The 21,893-nt window shown below is 44.7% G+C and overlaps 1 protein-coding gene and 1 long non-coding RNA gene across 8 annotated transcripts in view; one reads left to right on the forward strand and one right to left on the reverse strand.

Annotated features, from left to right (window-relative positions):
• xrn1 (5'-3' exoribonuclease 1) overlaps window positions 1–10,097 on the forward strand; it is a 34,806-nt gene extending 24,709 nt beyond the window's left edge. For 2 of the 4 annotated variants that reach the window (XM_088396363.1, XM_088396366.1), the window contains exons 40-46: window positions 494–4,279; window positions 4,391–4,448; window positions 4,529–5,370; window positions 5,471–6,700; window positions 6,766–7,911; window positions 7,988–8,975; window positions 9,234–10,097. In XM_088396363.1, coding sequence (XP_088252489.1) covers window positions 494–787 — 294 coding nt within the window. In that variant the 3' untranslated portion in view covers window positions 788–4,279; window positions 4,391–4,448; window positions 4,529–5,370; ... (2 more) ...; window positions 7,988–8,975; window positions 9,234–10,097. The remainder of the gene's footprint in view (window positions 1–493; window positions 4,280–4,390; window positions 4,449–4,528; window positions 5,371–5,470; window positions 6,701–6,765; window positions 7,912–7,987; window positions 8,976–9,233) is intronic. The other 2 variants (XM_088396365.1, XM_088396364.1) reach the window with 2 other exon arrangements.
• Window positions 10,098–14,912: 4,815 nt separating this feature from the next.
• On the reverse strand, window positions 14,913–20,927 carry LOC148387678 (uncharacterized). 4 transcript variants are annotated; one of them, XR_015862758.1, is made up of 9 exons: window positions 20,715–20,820; window positions 20,546–20,603; window positions 20,438–20,465; window positions 19,603–19,714; window positions 18,310–19,502; window positions 17,099–18,244; window positions 16,764–17,022; window positions 16,035–16,104; window positions 14,913–15,776 (listed from the first exon to the last, which is right to left on the reverse strand). It is a non-coding gene; the product is annotated as an uncharacterized LOC148387678 (long non-coding RNA). The 4 variants fall into 4 exon arrangements; XR_015862755.1 differs by having other exon boundaries at window positions 16,035–17,022; window positions 20,370–20,465; window positions 20,715–20,927; XR_015862756.1 differs by having other exon boundaries at window positions 16,035–17,022; window positions 20,715–20,911.
• Window positions 20,928–21,893: the final 966 nt, after the last annotated feature.

A 21,893-nucleotide genomic window follows, 5' to 3' on the forward strand; every position in this document is an offset into this window, starting at 1 on the left:
AATTGTTTTCTGTGACGTTGGAGCAATCATTCACATACTAGTTTACTGCTTTAAATATTAACACAAAACAAACCGGACTTGACACCGTTTTTTTCCTCATGTATCTTTTGTTTCATTTGCTAAAAAGCAGAGCTACTTGATTTACATTGCTAGGCCATATGCCAAACTCTGTCTTTATCACGTTCAAAAATGTCTCATCGTCAAAGCAATCTCATGAAGACAACCCGAGTAAAGTTTAGAAATACAGTGGTACCTCTACTTACGAACGCCTATTCTTGTGAACCTTTTGAGATAACAACTGGAGCCCCCCCCTCCCAGCATTCCCTGTTCGTTAGTAGTGTAAAATAAAGTTCATAAGTAAAGGTACTACTGTAATTACTTGATTTGTTAAGAGGAACATTCCATCACAAAAAAAAAATCACTTCAACCAATGCAGTCAAACTAGGCTTTGGTCTGTTTCTGAAAATGTCGTTGTGCTCTTGAACACCAACAGGTTACGAAAAAGCGAATATCTACCAACAACAAACCCCAAGAGTTTTACTCAGCTGCCCAGAACGCAGCTAGGAATAAAGCCCGACGAGGCCGGGATACGCATCCTGGCCAGTCACAACCCATCAGAGAAGACAACCCTGCTCCTGCAAACACGCTTCCTGTGACGACGACCCACCCGTCCACGCCTCCTCGGCAAAATAGGCCGGCCGGGGGCCACACCCCTGGCTCCGCCTCCAAAAGGAAGCACAGGAAACTGGCTGTGAACTTTGAGGCAGCTCGAGTGTCAGACCAGTGAACTTTATGTGCGTCAGCATGTGTGCTCGCACCTCTGCTGCATATTGCAGTTGCTCCGTTGGCTGATTGATATACCAATCACATCCTTGCGAATTTTAGAGTCAGATTTTTGTTCAGTTCGTTACTTTGCATTTTGGACTCCAGATTTGACAAAGATGAGAATCTCACAATAGCAACGATGGCAACACTCTCACAGAATTGAAGCCCTACATTTCGAAGTTCACCTCAACTATGCACCGCCTCTCCAATTTACAGAGACGAACTGAAGTTTTTCCAATGAGAAGTTGTGGCAGCTCCCACAGTAACTGCTCTCTGATTTTTTGCGATTCCGTCTTTTATTTGCTCTAGTAGCTTATTTTTATTTTAGGAATTTGGCTGCAAACCTAAAAGTAAAAAAAAAACAAATGCATAGTTGTAATTATAGTGCCACTACAAGTTCATTTATGATGGTTGAAATGCCCCCGCCCAGTTTTTACAATTGGAAACTCATTTTGTTAAGGCCAAGTGTTTAGATGTTTGTCCTATTGAAACCCTGCATACTCACACGAGGACATTTTATTTCTGCTTCTCAGAACAATGTTACTTTTTTTCCAACTTTAACCTCATATGGGGACACTACCATCTTGCGCTGGTCATACCACATTACACCCATTTCGGAAGCGTGGAGCTGCCAGTGTGGAGTTTAAAAAAAAATTTGATTGGCAAATACGTTCAAACGTACTAACAAACACAGCAAAAAAATGTGTTAAGCTCAATTTATGATTATTGATGATTACATTCATAGTTGTAAATAGTTTTTTAAAGTAGCACATTGTCCCATTTTTGCATTTAATTAATTTTGGAAAGAATTGGAAATTGTTCTTTCAATTTCAAAGCCATTTTTTATTTGAATTTGAACTTCCATTTGTATCATCGCTGGACCGGGAAAGTTTCATTGTTCAGAGTAGAATATTTGCATTTTACAGTTTTAGACAGTTTTGATTTTGAAGACTGAAAGTTGAGTTATTCCACACGTCACCCACCTGATTGCAAAGCATCAATCTTCACCACCACAAGAGACAAAAACCCAACAACTTTAGTAATTGTACTTTTTAGGTCTTACTTATCCCAAATCGTTAGGCGAAATAAAAAATGCACACCGAATAAAAGCTCGGGTCTCAAGATGTTAAACCCCAAGAAAAACATATTATTTTTACATACCATAGTATTTTCAGTTGAAATGAATCTGATCGATTAACTTAAGGATTTGGCTGTGATCTGATGCATTTGTGTAATATGCTGGTGAAACCGCTTTCACCAGCAGATTACATATTTACATTCACACAAACCTTTGGTCAGCCTGCCTGAATATTAGTCAAGTAATGATGGTGATGATTGATATTTTATATACAATCAAAGAACGGAAAACCAGCATTTATATTCACACTGTAGTGAGATGCTTTCAAAATTATTCATCCGGTCTGTTATGTGTCGATCTTAAAAAAATAAATATGTGGGCATATTCACCAAGCAGAAAAATTAAATTAGTCAATTTCCTTTTATAGATTTTATGGATGGCTGATGGGTACTTTCCTCTGGCAAATTGTTAACTCGTTTTTTTTTTTTTTTTTTTTGAACGTAGTGATATCAGTGTTACAGTGAACATACTATGAGGGCCTTGTCTTGCTTACATTTTTTTGGTGCTATTTCACTGGCTAAAGGTTAAGGTATGATAAAATATGACAGCTAAAGCATGTATTTTTTAAAGTGTTTGAAATTAAATGTCAATTTTAAGTTTAAATCCAACACTGCTGTGTCAGAGGATGACAAATTTGTGTTGATTGCTTCATTTTCTCTGATTTTGGGGTTGCCTACGACTGCTTCAATAAACCTAATCGAGAGCCTGCGGCATCACAAGTAAGATATATGACACTGTTATAACTACAATTAGGATACTTGTTAAATAAAATGCACAGGGATTTTACACCATTATCTAAAATACCTTTGCAAAAACAAAGCTTTGTGCTCCCGATAAGCAAATTCCTAAACTACAGCAATAAGTAAATCTTTGTTTAAGCCAAAGTGACCCTTATATAATTTTGTAGGGTTGTATAAGGCAGTGTTTCCCAACCTTTTTTCATTCACGGCACACTTTTTCATTGGAAAAAATCTCGAGGCACACCACCAACAAAAATCTGTTAAGTGTTACACCAGCTTCCATATTAAAATCAGTTATATTACAACAAAAGACGTAAAGTTCTATTCCTGTATATGTATGGAGAGTAAGAATTGTCTCTGTGCAACACTGTGGTGTTTCTTAGCAACTGACTTGAAAATGAGTCCACGGGAGCACTGCAACGGCGGCAGGCAGAATTTTTGCAAGAACAATTCATTTTAGGATGAACTCTCGATACAAATATTTTCATTGGATTGAAGGCAATGGCGTTAACCACTCGACCAGAGCTCTTGCTGTACTTAGGGTTAGGGTTTGTGTTCGGCTTGCTCTCGCTTTTGCTGTGCTTAGGGTTAGGCTTGCTTATGCAACCAAATCACCTCAGTTGTTTATCACTTCCTCTGATATTTTTGAACTTACCGTAAATTTCGGACTGTAAGTCGCACCGGAGTATAAGTGAGCAGCAGGGGGGGGGGGGCCCATTTCAACCCCTTACACTGAGTGCCAAGCAGGGAAGAAATGGGTACCATTGTTATAGTCACTGGTATGACTCGGCAGGGGTTTGAACCCACAACCTCCCAGTCTCAGGGCGGACACTCTCCTCTCTGGCCACTGAGCTGGTAAACACTTGTGTCGTAGTATAACACTTGTAGTCGTTTTTAAATAACGTGTATACCTATATACGCCTAAATATTGTTATCCAATATATCTACTGCAATTTCACATTAGATTGCTGGTTTGAAATTTGCTTTTGATATTATTTTTAATAAACATTTATGTTAAAACGTGTCTGGCGTCTTATTCCTTGTTTTTATATTCGCCAATTAAAACATAAAAATCAGACATTTTATATGACAATATGTGTAGGTACACTACACGAGGTTAAAAAAAAAAAGAGAATAAATAAATAAAGGGTTAATTGCACAACAAAAGCACGTTTACAAATATACAATACAAATATACTCGATACAAATATTTTCATTTGATTGAAGGCAATGGCGTTAACCACTCGACCAGAGCCTGCTCGGGAACCAAAGGAGATTTGGTCATATTGATAGGGTATCCTCCATCCAAACATGTTCGGTGTTGAAAGTTTCAACGGATAGTCCGAAGCAACCCTTTCCACAGTAGTCACCATGACAGGCGACCACCTGGTGGCGTCAGTGTGCCGAGCGCCGTTGGACGATCAGGAGAAGAAGATTTGAATCGACGGATGTGACGTCAGGGCTTTAGGTCAATTGAAGACAGGTGTGCTCGTTCAAGGGGAGTTATCATATGCAGGTGCCACCGGGCGCGGGCCGGCGGCGGCGGCGGCGGAGGAGGAGGAGGACGGTTTCTCAGGTAAGCGAGCATGCTAGCAAATGTTTGTCGTCTCCTGCCGTTTCTCACGACGGCACGCTTTGTTGCTTTTTCTCACAAGCCTTTTTTTTCAATTGATTTTGTTTGTCGCAGGATTGTCGTACTCTCGTGACTCGGCAACGTCACGTCCACCGCGACGGTGGGCCTGGAGGTAAATTGTAGGCCGCAGGCCATTTAGCCCGTGAGCAAATGTTTGCAGTTTCTTACGATGCCATTTATTATTTCTTGCAGGATTTTCGCTGTCTAGGGAGTGCTTGAGGTTTCGGCACGGCACGACACGGCACGCCACACTCCACTTTGCGTCGCGTCGTTGCGCGTTTTGGTGGTATTTTAAATGTCTTTCGCGGTTGTTGTTTTTTCATGCTGGCCAGCATTTTTTTCATTCGTCTGTCTGTAGACGGTTCGTAAATGACGCCGCCGATAAGCGCGTGTTTGTCTGACTATAGGAAATGTTAGTTTGACTCTAGTCAACTTAACCATATTTTAAATTATTTTATACGATGCGTGTGCCATTTCCGTGTCATGCAAACTGGTGAATGCAATGTATATGTTACGTCATGTCCAAATCGGACCAAATCCATTCAAAGATGGCGCCCGCCCGCAACAAACATTTGCCCGGGTTATTTTCTCCCGTCTTGGACGCCGCCAACCTGGATCATCTGTCCAATGTGAGGGGAGTTGATGAATGATGGAATTAAAATATGAATTATAATCCTGAATACTTATCTTAATTTACTACAATGTGATGATTATATTTTTTTTTCAAATGTAAAACTCTACTTAGAATGTATCAAATTCAAATATGAACTATAATTGTGATCAATTATCATAACTTACTACAATATAATATTTTTTTTCAAATGTAAAACTCCTAGTATGTATAATTGTTGGTAAAAAATCATGCCATTGGCACTCGACTCAATGTCTATTTTTGTTGCAATCATTTGCTTGTCTTTTGTAGCACTAAAAACCGCCACCCAGCCAGCATCCTTCTATACAAAGCAAGCAGGAGGCTCTTGAAGGAGCCCTTTCAGTGATGTTGAGGACACTGAGGAAGAGTAGTCCTAAATCAGGTGAAAACCTGTTTTTGTCAAGTTTCAACTTCCCAACACACAATGGTTGTCGAGTTTTAGCTTCCCAGCACACAATTAATGGCTGTCTGTGTTTTTGTAGGCTGCAAGAGGAGCCGAATGGGACAATTCCATATGAAAAGGCACGATGGCCTATCCAAAGGAGCGATGGCCTATCCAAAGGAGCCATGGCCTATCCAAAGGAGCCATGGCCTATCCAAAGGAGCCATGGCCATATGCAAAGGAGCAATGGCCATATGCAAAGGAGCAATGGCCATATGCAAAGGAGCAATGGCCATATGCAAAGGAGCAAAGGAGCAATGGCCATATGCAAAGGAGCAAAGGAGCAATGGCCATATGCAAAGGAGCAAAGGAGCAATGGCCATATGCAAAGGAGCAATGGCCATATGCAAAGGAGCAAAGGAGCAATGGCCATATGCAAAGGAGCAATGGCCATATGCAAAGGAGCAAAGGAGCAATGGCCATATGCAAAGGAGCAAAGGAGCAATGGCCATATGCAAAGGAGCAAAGGAGCAATGGCCATATCAAGTCAAGAATCAAGCATCGCGCTGCAAAAGTCGACGTGTGCGGATCATGTGCCCAGGAGGGGGCAGTGTGGTTGCCTTTGGTTATGGGTGCACGACGGAAAGGTTGCAGGTGTGGACAGTGTTTAGGGCTCTGATGGTTGGTCTTGCTTTCGAGGTGCGCTGTGGTTGTGGCTGGTCTGGATCCAGCGTTGTCTTGTGCTTGGTTGCCATTGACGGCCCACTTGGGGGAGGACGTGGTTCCGTGGATGGACACAAAACTGAACTTTGACGTGGAGCTGAATGTCCAATTTTGCCATACGACTTGTACCATTGTGTATCTTTTTCTAACCTGCCACTGTCGTAGTTGCTGCGTTCTTTGTTCTTTCCCCTCGGTGTAGGGTGGCGTCGGAGCGAGCCGATCCCGAATGTCCAATTGTGCAATTTGACTTGTGACATTTTCTTTTTCTAACCTACCACTGTTGCACTTCCTCTAACCCTAACCTACCACTGTGGTACTTGTGTTCTTTGTTCTCCCCTAGGTGTTGGAGCGAGACAGTCACATTGTGTCTTTTTCTAACCTAGCACCGTTGTGCTTGATCGAAGCCTAACGTACCACTGTGCGTCCTTTGTTCTCTAGGTGTAGGGGGCGGTGTTGGGGCGAGCCGGTCCACGGTGAAGACTTAATGATGTGAGCAGCGCCCAACTCATTGCATGTTCTACCTTTTGCAGGCCGGACGCAAAAGGGGGGTGCATGGCCCGATTCGACCCGGTGGCCGTCACCAAGAGTACCTAACCGCTGTGATCAAGTAAGCAAGTGACCTACAACTTGGGGTGCTCTTTGCGTTTCTAACATTTGTTTCTGTTTGTGCAGATGGCGACCGGGACGCGACACGATCTGCTCAGAGGTGGACGGACCGCTGTGGCATCGCTCTGAAGTAGCAGAGTTCTGAGGGAGACCCGCTTCCCTGGAGGCGTCGACCTGCGCAGCTTCAGCATGTGAAATGGATTTTTTTCTTTTCTTTTTAGTTCACACCGGCGGTGTCCAAATGTCTGTTTGAGGGCTGCGTACTGAATCAAATTGAGAATTCTTTGACACAAATTCATTCAATCAATCACAAAATGTTGCCATTCATATTTTGTGCTACAAAGTAGTGTTGCGTTCATTCGTGTGGTGTGTTGATCAAGTTGGCCCGAGGCTACCATTTGGACACCAATGGTGACGTGTGTGTAGGGCTGCACCTGGATTGGAAAACCGTCATATGGTGGTATAGGTCGTTGACATGCACTTTAGGAAAACAAAGATTTTTTTCTATTCATGTGGCAAATGAAACATGTTTTCTGGCCTCCTAACTATTTGTAATGAGTTTAGAAGATAACAAGTCATTGATGCAAGTTAAAGTTAACTGGTCTAAGTGATGTCATTGCGATCAAATAGTTCCTCTCCATCCTAGAATTTTGCACAACTTTGCTCAATGCTGTGGTCTGGCCCAATACTGCCATATCGTTGGTATTCCAAAATGTTGTGCAGCCCTCATTGAGTGCCAAACGCGCAGCGACGGCAAGCGACTGCAAGCGCAAGCGACCGCGCAGCGACTGCAAGCGCAAGCGACCGCGCAGCGACGGCAAGCGCAAGCGACCGCGCACGCGACGGCAAGCGCAAGCGACCGCGCAAGCGACGGCAAGCGCAAGCGACGGCAAGCGCAAGCGACCGCGCAAGCGACGGCAAGCGCAAGCGACCGCGCAAGCGACGGCAAGCGCAAGCGACGGCAAGCGCAAGCGACGGCAAGCGCAAGCGACGGCAAGCGCAAGCGACGGCAAGCGCAAGCGACGGCGCAGCGAGACTTTTGTGCTTGTCTTGCAAGGTGGAAGAGACGATGTATGAAACAAAGAGCCGATGGACGGAGGCCACCAGACCCGCAATTGGTGAGCGGGGTGCAAAGGAAGGAATCACCCAAAGAAAGCAGTCGCCAAGTGTTGACGAGGAGCCTGATGCATGACTGGCCAAGGCTGGCCAGAGGTGGTGACATGGCAATCCAACAAGTGCAACGCACTTGTTAGTTTTAATTTGATTTCCTTATTTGTCTGCCGTTCAGGGTTGCCGGGGCGGCGGATGGGACGAGCGCGAGCCTGCACCCGGAGGGACTGGGCTGCACCCACAAGACCAGGGAGTGGGCAGGTCATGAGTACGTTGACAAATGTGAGCCGCATGCAACTGAGAGCCGTTTGTCTTTTTGCACTTGTGCGAGGCGGAAGACGAGTCCAACACCGGCCGGAGCAGACCCGGACCTTGGCCCGTGACGAGCGTCCCGCACGAGACTGATGGGTGCAGATGCAGCCAGCGTTTTGGGGGGAGTATGACTTTGTTTTTTCTTTTGTGCTTTCCCTACCCCTGTCGGTTTGAATAGGGTAACTAGTAGCACGCACGGGCATTTGGGTTGCTGTGACCCTCTAGATACGAATCGGCAAAGTAGACACCCCATGCCCTCCTCCCTCCCCCTCTTCCTCCCTCTCTCGCTCTCTTTCTCCAACGCGCCCGGCAGTACCTGCATGGCCTGGTGCACTCGGGGTGGAACGTGGCTATACCTTGCCCTTTGTGGAATACCAGGGTATAATGTCTGCCAGACCGGGTCCCAGTGTCGTCGACGGTGTCGAGGACAAGGAGATTCTCCGTGACGCTCTCCGTGACGTCACGTTTTCCTCTTTTCCCACTCGGGGCCAAGCCAGCTCTACTCAGGGGGAACTGGCCGGTTGCGTTTAAGTGCGCACCAAAGCCTCTTCTCATCTCCTCTCGCTCTCTCCCTCCCTCCCTCCCTCCCTCTCTCCCTTTTTGTAAGGGGTTAAACATTTCATAACTCGGATCGCTCCAATGCGGGAGGGCCGTATGAGGCATGCGCCAGCCCGTGCGTGCCGCTAGTTACCTGATTCAAACTTACCTTAGTCAAGGTTGGGGGGGTGGGGGTGCTAGTGAAATTTTTCCCCTTGCAAAAACCACCACAATGTCTGCCTTTCAGGATTGCTGGGGCACTGGATCTGATGGGTGCCTGCACAGAGAGGGACTGGACAGGACCGCGAGACCAGAGGGTAATAATAAAAAACTTTATTTGTAGAGCACCTTTCACACAAGAAATGCAGCTCAAAGCACTTTACAACAAAGAAAGAAATTATAAGCATTGAATTCTTCATATAGGAACAGACATAAAAAGAAAGAACAAAAACATTCATGTGTACATACGCTATTAATAAAGGAGCTTAAAATAGGAACACGCTTTAATAGACAGGTAATGAGTACGTCCACAGAAGTGAACCGCGTGCAACAGAGTGCCGTTTTTCTTTTTGCAGTGGCACGAGGCGGAGGATGAGTCCAAACGTCGAATACCGGCCGGGGGGGGAGCCAACCTTCGCCCGTGATGAGCGGCCGACACGAGACGGACGGGTGCGGATGCGGCGAGGGCAAAGCGCCCAGCCAGCATTTAAGGAGAGTATGACTTTGTTTTTTTCTTTTGTCCTTTCTTTCCTAAATCCCTCCCTCCCTCCACTTTTTCACTGGGTGTGCACACTGGCTATCTGCATGATGCCTCTTTCTTTCTCTCTCAGCGCTGCGTCATTTTGCAATATTGTTGTTTTACTGTTGTTTTTTTTAATCATGAAATGAACTGTTTGTACTGTAATTGTGTGTGTGTACCACTGAACTGCAATTAAACTGTGAACTGAATTCAAGTGGTCCATTTTAAACATTGGCATTGGCAGTCTATCGTGCATACGAACTGGAATCATTTGAGACATTCTCAATGACAAGACAATTGTAAAGTTAGGCTGAAACAAAATTGACTTGTTAAATATGCAGTGTCAGGCTTTTTATTTTTTTAACTACAAAAAGAAAAGCTGCATGCATTCTAAATTGTTGACAAAAGCCAAGTAGCCAGACACCTATAGATGCCAACGACAAGTGTACAAAAGCTCTCTGTTGTGATCAGTAAGTCATCTTTGGCAACCCTGCTTTAAAATGGCCACCGAACTCAGAATCTTGCAGAATGTTGGTACATTTTTCTGTACGAGTAAAAGCTGTTTTAATGTGGTCAGAGCCATTTTTGGTTTGTTTTGAATAGTCATGCATCATGTGGGCATTCTTGTGAATAAAATAAACAGTCGTGTGTTTGCTTCCTGTTGGTGGTCTTGTAAATAAAGTCAACTTTGGTGTCATCATTCGCGATGTGCCTCAATCGATGGTGCATCTCTTGAATGTGAAACTTCTTGCATGTTTTGTTGCAGGGCTTGGCGTCCCCATTGGCTGTCTGACTACAAAAAAGGCTGTTGCTGTCCAGTCCAGGTTGCTGCTATAGTCAATTGAATTTGTAAACGCAGCGTGTAACTTCCAGGACCTTAGCTTTCAATTCAAAGCAGTTGCGTAACTACACGGCCAGCCTCGGTACATGTACTGGGTGGTACCACCCAGTTCAGAGTGAAGCAAAGGCCAGAGTGTTCTTATTCATACCGGCATCCTTATGAAATTGACCATATCAGAAAGGCTAGATGAATTCCAAGTGCTGCCACCGAGTAGCAGCGTATTTGCCTCAACCTGTCTGATGCTGGGTCAATGCGATGCACCTTGCGTTGTTTTGCCCAAAACAACCTAAGAAATGAAGTACTGCTGTTATCTCGCCAGTGTGCATGTGTGTTAAAAGTACAAAACAAACTCATTTGCATGATAGACGTCTAAACCGCATGCTAGATATTTGCCTCAACCCGTCTGATGCTCTATTTAACTGTATGGGATCATTTTTAACAATTTTAATCATTTAAATTTTTAAGTACATTACAAATGATAGGCGCCCCAATTAGACAGCTGGGTCAATGTGACCCGTCTTTTGCGGTTTGTTCTGCCCAAAGCAACCTAACAAATACACATAAGTACTGCCGCTATCTCGCCAATGTGCGTGTCTCTAAAATGTACAAAGCAAGCAAATTCATTTGCATAATAAACTTCCAAACCACATGCTAAAAAATATGCATGTGATGCAGAAAGTCTTCTGTAGCTTGCTAAGATTTGCCAATTTGAGCAATGCCGTATCTGAACCCGAGGCTGGGGGTTGCCCGTCCATGTGCCTAATCGCTCGGCCATTGGTACATCAGCAATGCTCCTTTCTATGTCTCCTCATGTCCTCAGCACTGCAAACCTTTCTGACGGTACACCATATGAAGTAAATAACGGAATGTTGTTTTTTTACACCTCTAATGTGTATCAAGCATACCAGATGGTGTTTTAGAACAGCCTAGAATAGTAAATAGTAAAAAAAAAAATAAAGTAAAAAAAAATTAAAAAAAACTTGTAAAGTCCTAAAAAGTTATCTATTTATAGACATCGCTATGTAGCGAATGTCGCAGCTCAGCGTATGCAGTAGGGGGCGCAGGCGGCAGGGACCGCGGGCGGCATGGGGGGCGCAAGCGGCGCAGGCAGTATGGGGCGCAAGCAGCAAGGGTGGGGAATCGAACCCTGGGTCTCAGGTGTTCAAGCGCAGCGACGGAGCCACTCGCCAAGCGTGGCGAGCTCGGCAGTGACCCCGCTTTCACTTCGAGTCATTCTTGCACGTTCAGTATTGCGCTCCGCGCGCGCTGGGTAAGTACAAAAGAGAACTGGCGGCCGCCAGCTGTCACGTCACACTGGCCGACCGGTTCGTGACACGGCCTCATGCCCCGTACATCCCTGGTTCGATCCCAGTGGTGGGAACTTTCTCCGGCCCACTTTTGTAAGTGTGTGAATACATGCATAGAGGTTGCATGTCGACGCATTTATTTATGTATAAACGCCCAGTGTGGCCCCGCCCGCAAGTGGGCGGGGCGATGCAGCGGGCCCCGCCCCCATCGAAATGGCCCCGCCCCTGGCTCCGCCCCCTGCCCTACAAAAAACAGTAGGGCAGGGGGCGGGGCTACTGTATATACAGTATATATATATATACTGTATATAAAGACAGTAGGGTAGGGGGCGGGGCGAAGCCCCGCCCCCTACCCTACTGTCTTTCAATACACTATTAAAGACAGTAGGGTAGGGGGCGGGGCGAAGCCCCGCCCCCTACCCTACTGTCTTTATATACAGTATATATATACTGTATATACAGTACATATATATATACTGTATATACAGTATATATATATATGTATATATATACAGTATATATATATATATATATATACTGTATATACAGTATATATATACTGCATATACAGTATATATGTATATATATATATACAGTATATATATACTGTATATATATACTGTATATATATATACTGTATACAGTATATATATATATATATACAGTATATATATACTGTATATATATATATATACTGTATATACAGTATATATATACTGTATATACAGTATATATATATACAGTATATATATATACTGTATATACAGTATATATATATACAGTGTATATATATATACTGTATATACAGTATATATATATACAGTGTATATATATATATATATACTGTATATATATATATATATATATATATATATATATATATATATATATATATATATATATATATATATATATATATACTGTATATATATATATATACTGTATATATATATATACTGTATATATATATATATATATATATATATATATATATATATATATATATATATACAGTATATATATATATACTGTATATATATATATATATACTATATATATATATATATATACAGTATATACAGTATATATATATATATACTGTATATATGTATATATACTGTATATACAGTATATATATACTGTATACAGTATATATATACACAGTATATATATACTATATATATATATATATATATATATATACATATATACTGTATATGCAGTATATATATACACAGTATATATATATACTGTATACAGTATATATATACACAGTATATATATACTATATATATATATATATATATATATACATATATACTGTATATGCAGTATATATATACTGTATATACAGTATATATATATATACTGTATATATATACATATATATATATACTGTATATACAGTATATATATATATACTGTATATACAGTATATATATATATATACTGTATATACAGTATATATATATATATATACTGTATATAAAGACAGTAGGGTAGGGGGCGGGGCTTCGCCCCGCCCCCTACCCTACTGTCTTTAATAGTGTATTGAAAGACAGTAGGGTAGGGGGCGGGGCTTCGCCCCGCCCCCTACCCTACTGTCTTTATATACAGTATATATATATATACTGTATATACAGTAGCCCCGCCCCCTGCCCTACTGTTTTTTGTAGGGCAGGGGGCGGAGCGAGGGGCGGGGCCATTTCGATGGGGGCGGGGCCCGCTGCATCGCCCCGCCCACTTGCGGGCGGGGCCACACTGGGCGTTTATACATAAATAAATGCGTCGACATGCAACCTCTATGCATGTATTCACACACTTACAAAAGTGGGCCGGAGAAAGTTCCCACCACTGGGATCGAACCAGGGATGTACGGGGCATGAGGCCGTGTCACGAACCGGTCGGCCAGTGTGACGTGACAGCTGGCGGCCGCCAGTTCTCTTTTGTACTTACCCAGCGCGCGCGGAGCGCAATACTGAACGTGCAAGAATGACTCGAAGTGAAAGCGGGGTCACTGCCGAGCTCGCCACGCTTGGCGAGTGGCTCCGTCGCTGCGCTTGAACACCTGAGACCCAGGGTTCGATTCCCCACCCTTGCTGCTTGCGCCCCATACTGCCTGCGCCGCTTGCGCCCCCCATGCCGCCCGCGGTCCCTGCCGCCTGCGCCCCCTACTGCATACGCTGAGCTGCGACATTCGCTACATAGCGATGTCTATAAATAGATAACTTTTTAGGACTTTACAAGTTTTTTTTAATTTTTTTTTACTTTATTTTTTTTTTTACTATTTACTATTCTAGGCTGTTCTAAAACACCATCTGGTATGCTTGATACACATTAGAGGTGTAAAAAAACAACATTCCGTTATTTACTTCATATGGTGTACCGTCAGAAAGGTTTGCAGTGCTGAGGACATGAGGAGACATAGAAAGGAGCATTGCTGATGTACCAATGGCCGAGCGATTAGGCACATGGACGGGCAACCCCCAGCCTCGGGTTCAGATACGGCATTGCTCAAATTGGCAAATCTTAGCAAGCTACAGAAGACTTTCTGCATCACATGCATATTTTTTAGCATGTGGTTTGGAAGTTTATTATGCAAATGAATTTGCTTGCTTTGTACATTTTAGAGACACGCACATTGGCGAGATAGCGGCAGTACTTATGTGTATTTGTTAGGTTGCTTTGGGCAGAACAAACCGCAAAAGACGGGTCACATTGACCCAGCTGTCTAATTGGGGCGCCTATCATTTGTAATGTACTTAAAAATTTAAATGATTAAAATTGTTAAAAATGATCCCATACAGTTAAATAGAGCATCAGACGGGTTGAGGCAAATATCTAGCATGCGGTTTAGACGTCTATCATGCAAATGAGTTTGTTTTGTACTTTTAACACACATGCACACTGGCGAGATAACAGCAGTACTTCATTTCTTAGGTTGTTTTGGGCAAAACAACGCAAGGTGCATCGCATTGACCCAGCATCAGACAGGTTGAGGCAAATACGCTGCTACTCGGTGGCAGCACTTGGAATTCATCTAGCCTTTCTGATATGGTCAATTTCATAAGGATGCCGGTATGAATAAGAACACTCTGGCCTTTGCTTCACTCTGAACTGGGTGGTACCACCCAGTACATGTACCGAGGCTGGCCGTGTAGTTACGCAACTGCTTTGAATTGAAAGCTAAGGTCCTGGAAGTTACACGCTGCGTTTACAAATTCAATTGACTATAGCAGCAACCTGGACTGGACAGCAACAGCCTTTTTTGTAGTCAGACAGCCAATGGGGACGCCAAGCCCTGCAACAAAACATGCAAGAAGTTTCACATTCAAGAGATGCACCATCGATTGAGGCACATCGCGAATGATGACACCAAAGTTGACTTTATTTACAAGACCACCAACAGGAAGCAAACACACGACTGTTTATTTTATTCACAAGAATGCCCACATGATGCATGACTATTCAAAACAAACCAAAAATGGCTCTGACCACATTAAAACAGCTTTTACTCGTACAGAAAAATGTACCAACATTCTGCAAGATTCTGAGTTCGGTGGCCATTTTAAAGCAGGGTTGCCAAAGATGACTTACTGATCACAACAGAGAGCTTTTGTACACTTGTCGTTGGCATCTATAGGTGTCTGGCTACTTGGCTTTTGTCAACAATTTAGAATGCATGCAGCTTTTCTTTTTGTAGTTAAAAAAATAAAAAGCCTGACACTGCATATTTAACAAGTCAATTTTGTTTCAGCCTAACTTTACAATTGTCTTGTCATTGAGAATGTCTCAAATGATTCCAGTTCGTATGCACGATAGACTGCCAATGCCAATGTTTAAAATGGACCACTTGAATTCAGTTCACAGTTTAATTGCAGTTCAGTGGTACACACACACAATTACAGTACAAACAGTTCATTTCATGATTAAAAAAAACAACAGTAAAACAACAATATTGCAAAATGACGCAGCGCTGAGAGAGAAAGAAAGAGGCATCATGCAGATAGCCAGTGTGCACACCCAGTGAAAAAGTGGAGGGAGGGAGGGATTTAGGAAAGAAAGGACAAAAGAAAAAAACAAAGTCATACTCTCCTTAAATGCTGGCTGGGCGCTTTGCCCTCGCCGCATCCGCACCCGTCCGTCTCGTGTCGGCCGCTCATCACGGGCGAAGGTTGGCTCCCCCCCCGGCCGGTATTCGACGTTTGGACTCATCCTCCGCCTCGTGCCACTGCAAAAAGAAAAACGGCACTCTGTTGCACGCGGTTCACTTCTGTGGACGTACTCATTACCTGTCTATTAAAGCGTGTTCCTATTTTAAGCTCCTTTATTAATAGCGTATGTACACATGAATGTTTTTGTTCTTTCTTTTTATGTCTGTTCCTATATGAAGAATTCAATGCTTATAATTTCTTTCTTTGTTGTAAAGTGCTTTGAGCTGCATTTCTTGTGTGAAAGGTGCTCTACAAATAAAGTTTTTTATTATTACCCTCTGGTCTCGCGGTCCTGTCCAGTCCCTCTCTGTGCAGGCACCCATCAGATCCAGTGCCCCAGCAATCCTGAAAGGCAGACATTGTGGTGGTTTTTGCAAGGGGAAAAATTTCACTAGCACCCCCACCCCCCCAACCTTGACTAAGGTAAGTTTGAATCAGGTAACTAGCGGCACGCACGGGCTGGCGCATGCCTCATACGGCCCTCCCGCATTGGAGCGATCCGAGTTATGAAATGTTTAACCCCTTACAAAAAGGGAGAGAGGGAGGGAGGGAGGGAGGGAGAGAGCGAGAGGAGATGAGAAGAGGCTTTGGTGCGCACTTAAACGCAACCGGCCAGTTCCCCCTGAGTAGAGCTGGCTTGGCCCCGAGTGGGAAAAGAGGAAAACGTGACGTCACGGAGAGCGTCACGGAGAATCTCCTTGTCCTCGACACCGTCGACGACACTGGGACCCGGTCTGGCAGACATTATACCCTGGTATTCCACAAAGGGCAAGGTATAGCCACGTTCCACCCCGAGTGCACCAGGCCATGCAGGTACTGCCGGGCGCGTTGGAGAAAGAGAGCGAGAGAGGGAGGAAGAGGGGGAGGGAGGAGGGCATGGGGTGTCTACTTTGCCGATTCGTATCTAGAGGGTCACAGCAACCCAAATGCCCGTGCGTGCTACTAGTTACCCTATTCAAACCGACAGGGGTAGGGAAAGCACAAAAGAAAAAACAAAGTCATACTCCCCCCAAAACGCTGGCTGCATCTGCACCCATCAGTCTCGTGCGGGACGCTCGTCACGGGCCAAGGTCCGGGTCTGCTCCGGCCGGTGTTGGACTCGTCTTCCGCCTCGCACAAGTGCAAAAAGACAAACGGCTCTCAGTTGCATGCGGCTCACATTTGTCAACGTACTCATGACCTGCCCACTCCCTGGTCTTGTGGGTGCAGCCCAGTCCCTCCGGGTGCAGGCTCGCGCTCGTCCCATCCGCCGCCCCGGCAACCCTGAACGGCAGACAAATAAGGAAATCAAATTAAAACTAACAAGTGCGTTGCACTTGTTGGATTGCCATGTCACCACCTCTGGCCAGCCTTGGCCAGTCATGCATCAGGCTCCTCGTCAACACTTGGCGACTGCTTTCTTTGGGTGATTCCTTCCTTTGCACCCCGCTCACCAATTGCGGGTCTGGTGGCCTCCGTCCATCGGCTCTTTGTTTCATACATCGTCTCTTCCACCTTGCAAGACAAGCACAAAAGTCTCGCTGCGCCGTCGCTTGCGCTTGCCGTCGCTTGCGCTTGCCGTCGCTTGCGCTTGCCGTCGCTTGCGCTTGCCGTCGCTTGCGCTTGCCGTCGCTTGCGCGGTCGCTTGCGCTTGCCGTCGCTTGCGCGGTCGCTTGCGCTTGCCGTCGCTTGCGCTTGCCGTCGCTTGCGCGGTCGCTTGCGCTTGCCGTCGCGTGCGCGGTCGCTTGCGCTTGCCGTCGCTGCGCGGTCGCTTGCGCTTGCAGTCGCTGCGCGGTCGCTTGCGCTTGCAGTCGCTTGCCGTCGCTGCGCGTTTGGCACTCAATGAGGGCTGCACAACATTTTGGAATACCAACGATATGGCAGTATTGGGCCAGACCACAGCATTGAGCAAAGTTGTGCAAAATTCTAGGATGGAGAGGAACTATTTGATCGCAATGACATCACTTAGACCAGTTAACTTTAACTTGCATCAATGACTTGTTATCTTCTAAACTCATTACAAATAGTTAGGAGGCCAGAAAACATGTTTCATTTGCCACATGAATAGAAAAAAATCTTTGTTTTCCTAAAGTGCATGTCAACGACCTATACCACCATATGACGGTTTTCCAATCCAGGTGCAGCCCTACACACACGTCACCATTGGTGTCCAAATGGTAGCCTCGGGCCAACTTGATCAACACACCACACGAATGAACGCAACACTACTTTGTAGCACAAAATATGAATGGCAACATTTTGTGATTGATTGAATGAATTTGTGTCAAAGAATTCTCAATTTGATTCAGTACGCAGCCCTCAAACAGACATTTGGACACCGCCGGTGTGAACTAAAAAGAAAAGAAAAAAATCCATTTCACATGCTGAAGCTGCGCAGGTCGACGCCTCCAGGGAAGCGGGTCTCCCTCAGAACTCTGCTACTTCAGAGCGATGCCACAGCGGTCCGTCCACCTCTGAGCAGATCGTGTCGCGTCCCGGTCGCCATCTGCACAAACAGAAACAAATGTTAGAAACGCAAAGAGCACCCCAAGTTGTAGGTCACTTGCTTACTTGATCACAGCGGTTAGGTACTCTTGGTGACGGCCACCGGGTCGAATCGGGCCATGCACCCCCCTTTTGCGTCCGGCCTGCAAAAGGTAGAACATGCAATGAGTTGGGCGCTGCTCACATCATTAAGTCTTCACCGTGGACCGGCTCGCCCCAACACCGCCCCCTACACCTAGAGAACAAAGGACGCACAGTGGTACGTTAGGCTTCGATCAAGCACAACGGTGCTAGGTTAGAAAAAGACACAATGTGACTGTCTCGCTCCAACACCTAGGGGAGAACAAAGAACACAAGTACCACAGTGGTAGGTTAGGGTTAGAGGAAGTGCAACAGTGGTAGGTTAGAAAAAGAAAATGTCACAAGTCAAATTGCACAATTGGACATTCGGGATCGGCTCGCTCCGACGCCACCCTACACCGAGGGGAAAGAACAAAGAACGCAGCAACTACGACAGTGGCAGGTTAGAAAAAGATACACAATGGTACAAGTCGTATGGCAAAATTGGACATTCAGCTCCACGTCAAAGTTCAGTTTTGTGTCCATCCACGGAACCACGTCCTCCCCCAAGTGGGCCGTCAATGGCAACCAAGCACAAGACAACGCTGGATCCAGACCAGCCACAACCACAGCGCACCTCGAAAGCAAGACCAACCATCAGAGCCCTAAACACTGTCCACACCTGCAACCTTTCCGTCGTGCACCCATAACCAAAGGCAACCACACTGCCCCCTCCTGGGCACATGATCCGCACACGTCGACTTTTGCAGCGCGATGCTTGATTCTTGACTTGATATGGCCATTGCTCCTTTGCTCCTTTGCATATGGCCATTGCTCCTTTGCTCCTTTGCATATGGCCATTGCTCCTTTGCTCCTTTGCATATGGCCATTGCTCCTTTGCATATGGCCATTGCTCCTTTGCTCCTTTGCATATGGCCATTGCTCCTTTGCATATGGCCATTGCTCCTTTGCATATGGCCATTGCTCCTTTGCTCCTTTGCATATGGCCATTGCTCCTTTGCATATGGCCATTGCTCCTTTGCATATGGCCATTGCTCCTTTGCATATGGCCATGGCTCCTTTGGATAGGCCATGGCTCCTTTGGATAGGCCATGGCTCCTTTGGATAGGCCATCGCTTCTTTGGATAGGCCATCGTGCCTTTTCATATGGAATTGTCCCATTCGGCTCCTCTTGCAGCCTACAAAAACACAGACAGCCATTAATTGTGTGCTGGGAAGCTAAAACTCGACAACCATTGTGTGTTGGGAAGTTGAAACTTGACAAAAACAGGTTTTCACCTGATTTAGGACTACTCTTCCTCAGTGTCCTCAACATCACTGAAAGGGCTCCTTCAAGAGCCTCCTGCTTGCTTTGTATAGAAGGATGCTGGCTGGGCGGCAGTTTTTAGTGCTACAAAAGACAAGCAAATGATTGCAACAAAAATAGACATTGAGTCGAGTGCCAATGGCATGATTTTTTACCAACAATTATACATACTAGGAGTTTTACATTTGAAAAAAAATATTATATTGTAGTAAGTTACGATAATTGATCAAAATTATAGTTCATCTTTGAATTTGATACATTCTAAGTGGAGTTTTACATTTGAAAAAAATATATAATCATCACATTGTAGTAAATTATGATAATTATTCAGGATTATAATTCATATTTTAATATCATCATTCATCAACTCCCCTCACATTGGACAGATGATCCAGGTTGGCGGTGTCCAAGACGGGAGAAAATAAACCGGGCAAATGTTTGTTCCGTAACGGAACGAGAGCGGGCGGGCGCCATCTTTGAATGGATTTGGTCCGATTTGGACATGACGTAACATATACGTTGCATTCACCAGTTTGCATGACACGGAAATGGCACACGCATCGTATAAAATAATTTAAAATATGGTTAAGTTGACTAGAGTCAAACTAACATTTCCTATAGTCAGACAAACACGCGCTTATCGGCGGCGTCATTTACGAACCGTCTACAGACAGACGAATGAAAAAAATGCTGGCCAGCATGAAAAAACAACAACCGCGAAAGACATTTAAAATACCACCAAAACGCGCAACGACGCGACGCGACGCAAAGTGGAGTGTGGCGTGCCGTGTCGTGCCGTGCCGAAACCTCAAGCACTCCCTAGACAGCGAAAATCCTGCAAGAAATAATAAATGGCATCGTAAGAAACTGCAAACATTTGCTCACGGGTTAAATGGCCTGCGGCCTACAATTTACCTCCAGGCCCACCGTCGCGGTGGACGTGACGTTGCCGAGTCACGAGAGTACGACAATCCTGCGACAAACAAAATCAATTGAAAAAAAAGGCTTGTGAGAAAAAGCAACAAAGCGTGCCGTCGTGAGAAACGGCAGGAGACGACAAACATTTGCTAGCATGCTCGCTTACCTGAGAAACCGTCCTCCTCCTCCGCCGCCGCCGCCGCCGGCCCGCGCCCGGTGGCACCTGCATATGATAACTCTCCTTGAACGAGCACACCTGTCTTCAATTGACCTAAAGCCCTGACGTCACATCCGTCGATTCAAATCTTCTTCTCCTGATCGTCCAACGGCGCTCGACACACTAACGCCACCAGGTGGTCGCCTGTCATGGTGACTACTGTGGAAAGGCTTGCTTCGGACTATCCGTTGAAACTTTCAACACCGAACATGTTTGGATGGAGGATACCCTATCAATATGACCAAATCTCCTTTGGTTCCCGAGCAGGCTCTGGTCGAGTGGTTAACGCCATTGCCTTCAATCAAATGAAAATATTTGTATCGAGTATATTTGTATTGTATATTTGTAAACGTGCTTTTGTTGTGCAATTAACCCTTTATTTATTTATTCTCTTTTTTTTTTAACCTCGTGTAGTGTACCTACACATATTGTCATATAAAATGTCTGATTTTTATGTTTTAATTGGCGAATATAAAAACAAGGATTAAGACGCCAGACACGTTTTAACATAAATGTTTATTAAAAATAATAATATCAAAAGCAAATTTCAAACCAACAATCTAATGTGAAATTGCAGTAGATATATTGGATAACAATATTTAGGCGTATATAGGTATACACGTTATTTAAAAACGACTACAAGTGTTATACTACGACACAAGTGTTTACCAGCTCAGTGGCCAGAGAGGAGAGTGTCCGCCCTGAGACTGGGAGGTTGTGGGTTCAAACCCCTGCCGAGTCATACCAGTGACTATAACAATGGTACCCATTTCTTCCCTGCTTGGCACTCAGTGGAAGGGGTTGAAATGGGGCCCCCCCCTGCTGCTCACTTATACTCCGGTGCGACTTCCAGTCCGAAAATTACGGTAAGTTCAAAAATATCAGAGCAAGCCTAACCCTAAGCACAGCAAAAGCGAGAGCAAGCCTAACACAAACCCTAACCCTAAGTACAGCAAGAGCTCTGGTCGAGTGGTTAACGCCATTGCCTTCAATCCAATGAAAATATTTGTATCGAGAGTTCATCCTAAAATGAATTGTTCTTGCAAAAATTCTGCCTGCCGCCGTTGCAGTGCTCCCGTGGACTCATTTTCAAGTCAGTTGCTAAGAAACACCACAGTGTTGCACAGA

The sequence above is a fragment of the Syngnathus floridae genome, chromosome 14, assembly GCF_059516105.1.
Source record: "Syngnathus floridae isolate MCC-2025c chromosome 14, RoL_Sflo_1.0, whole genome shotgun sequence".
Lineage (NCBI taxonomy): Eukaryota > Metazoa > Chordata > Actinopteri > Syngnathiformes > Syngnathidae > Syngnathus > Syngnathus floridae.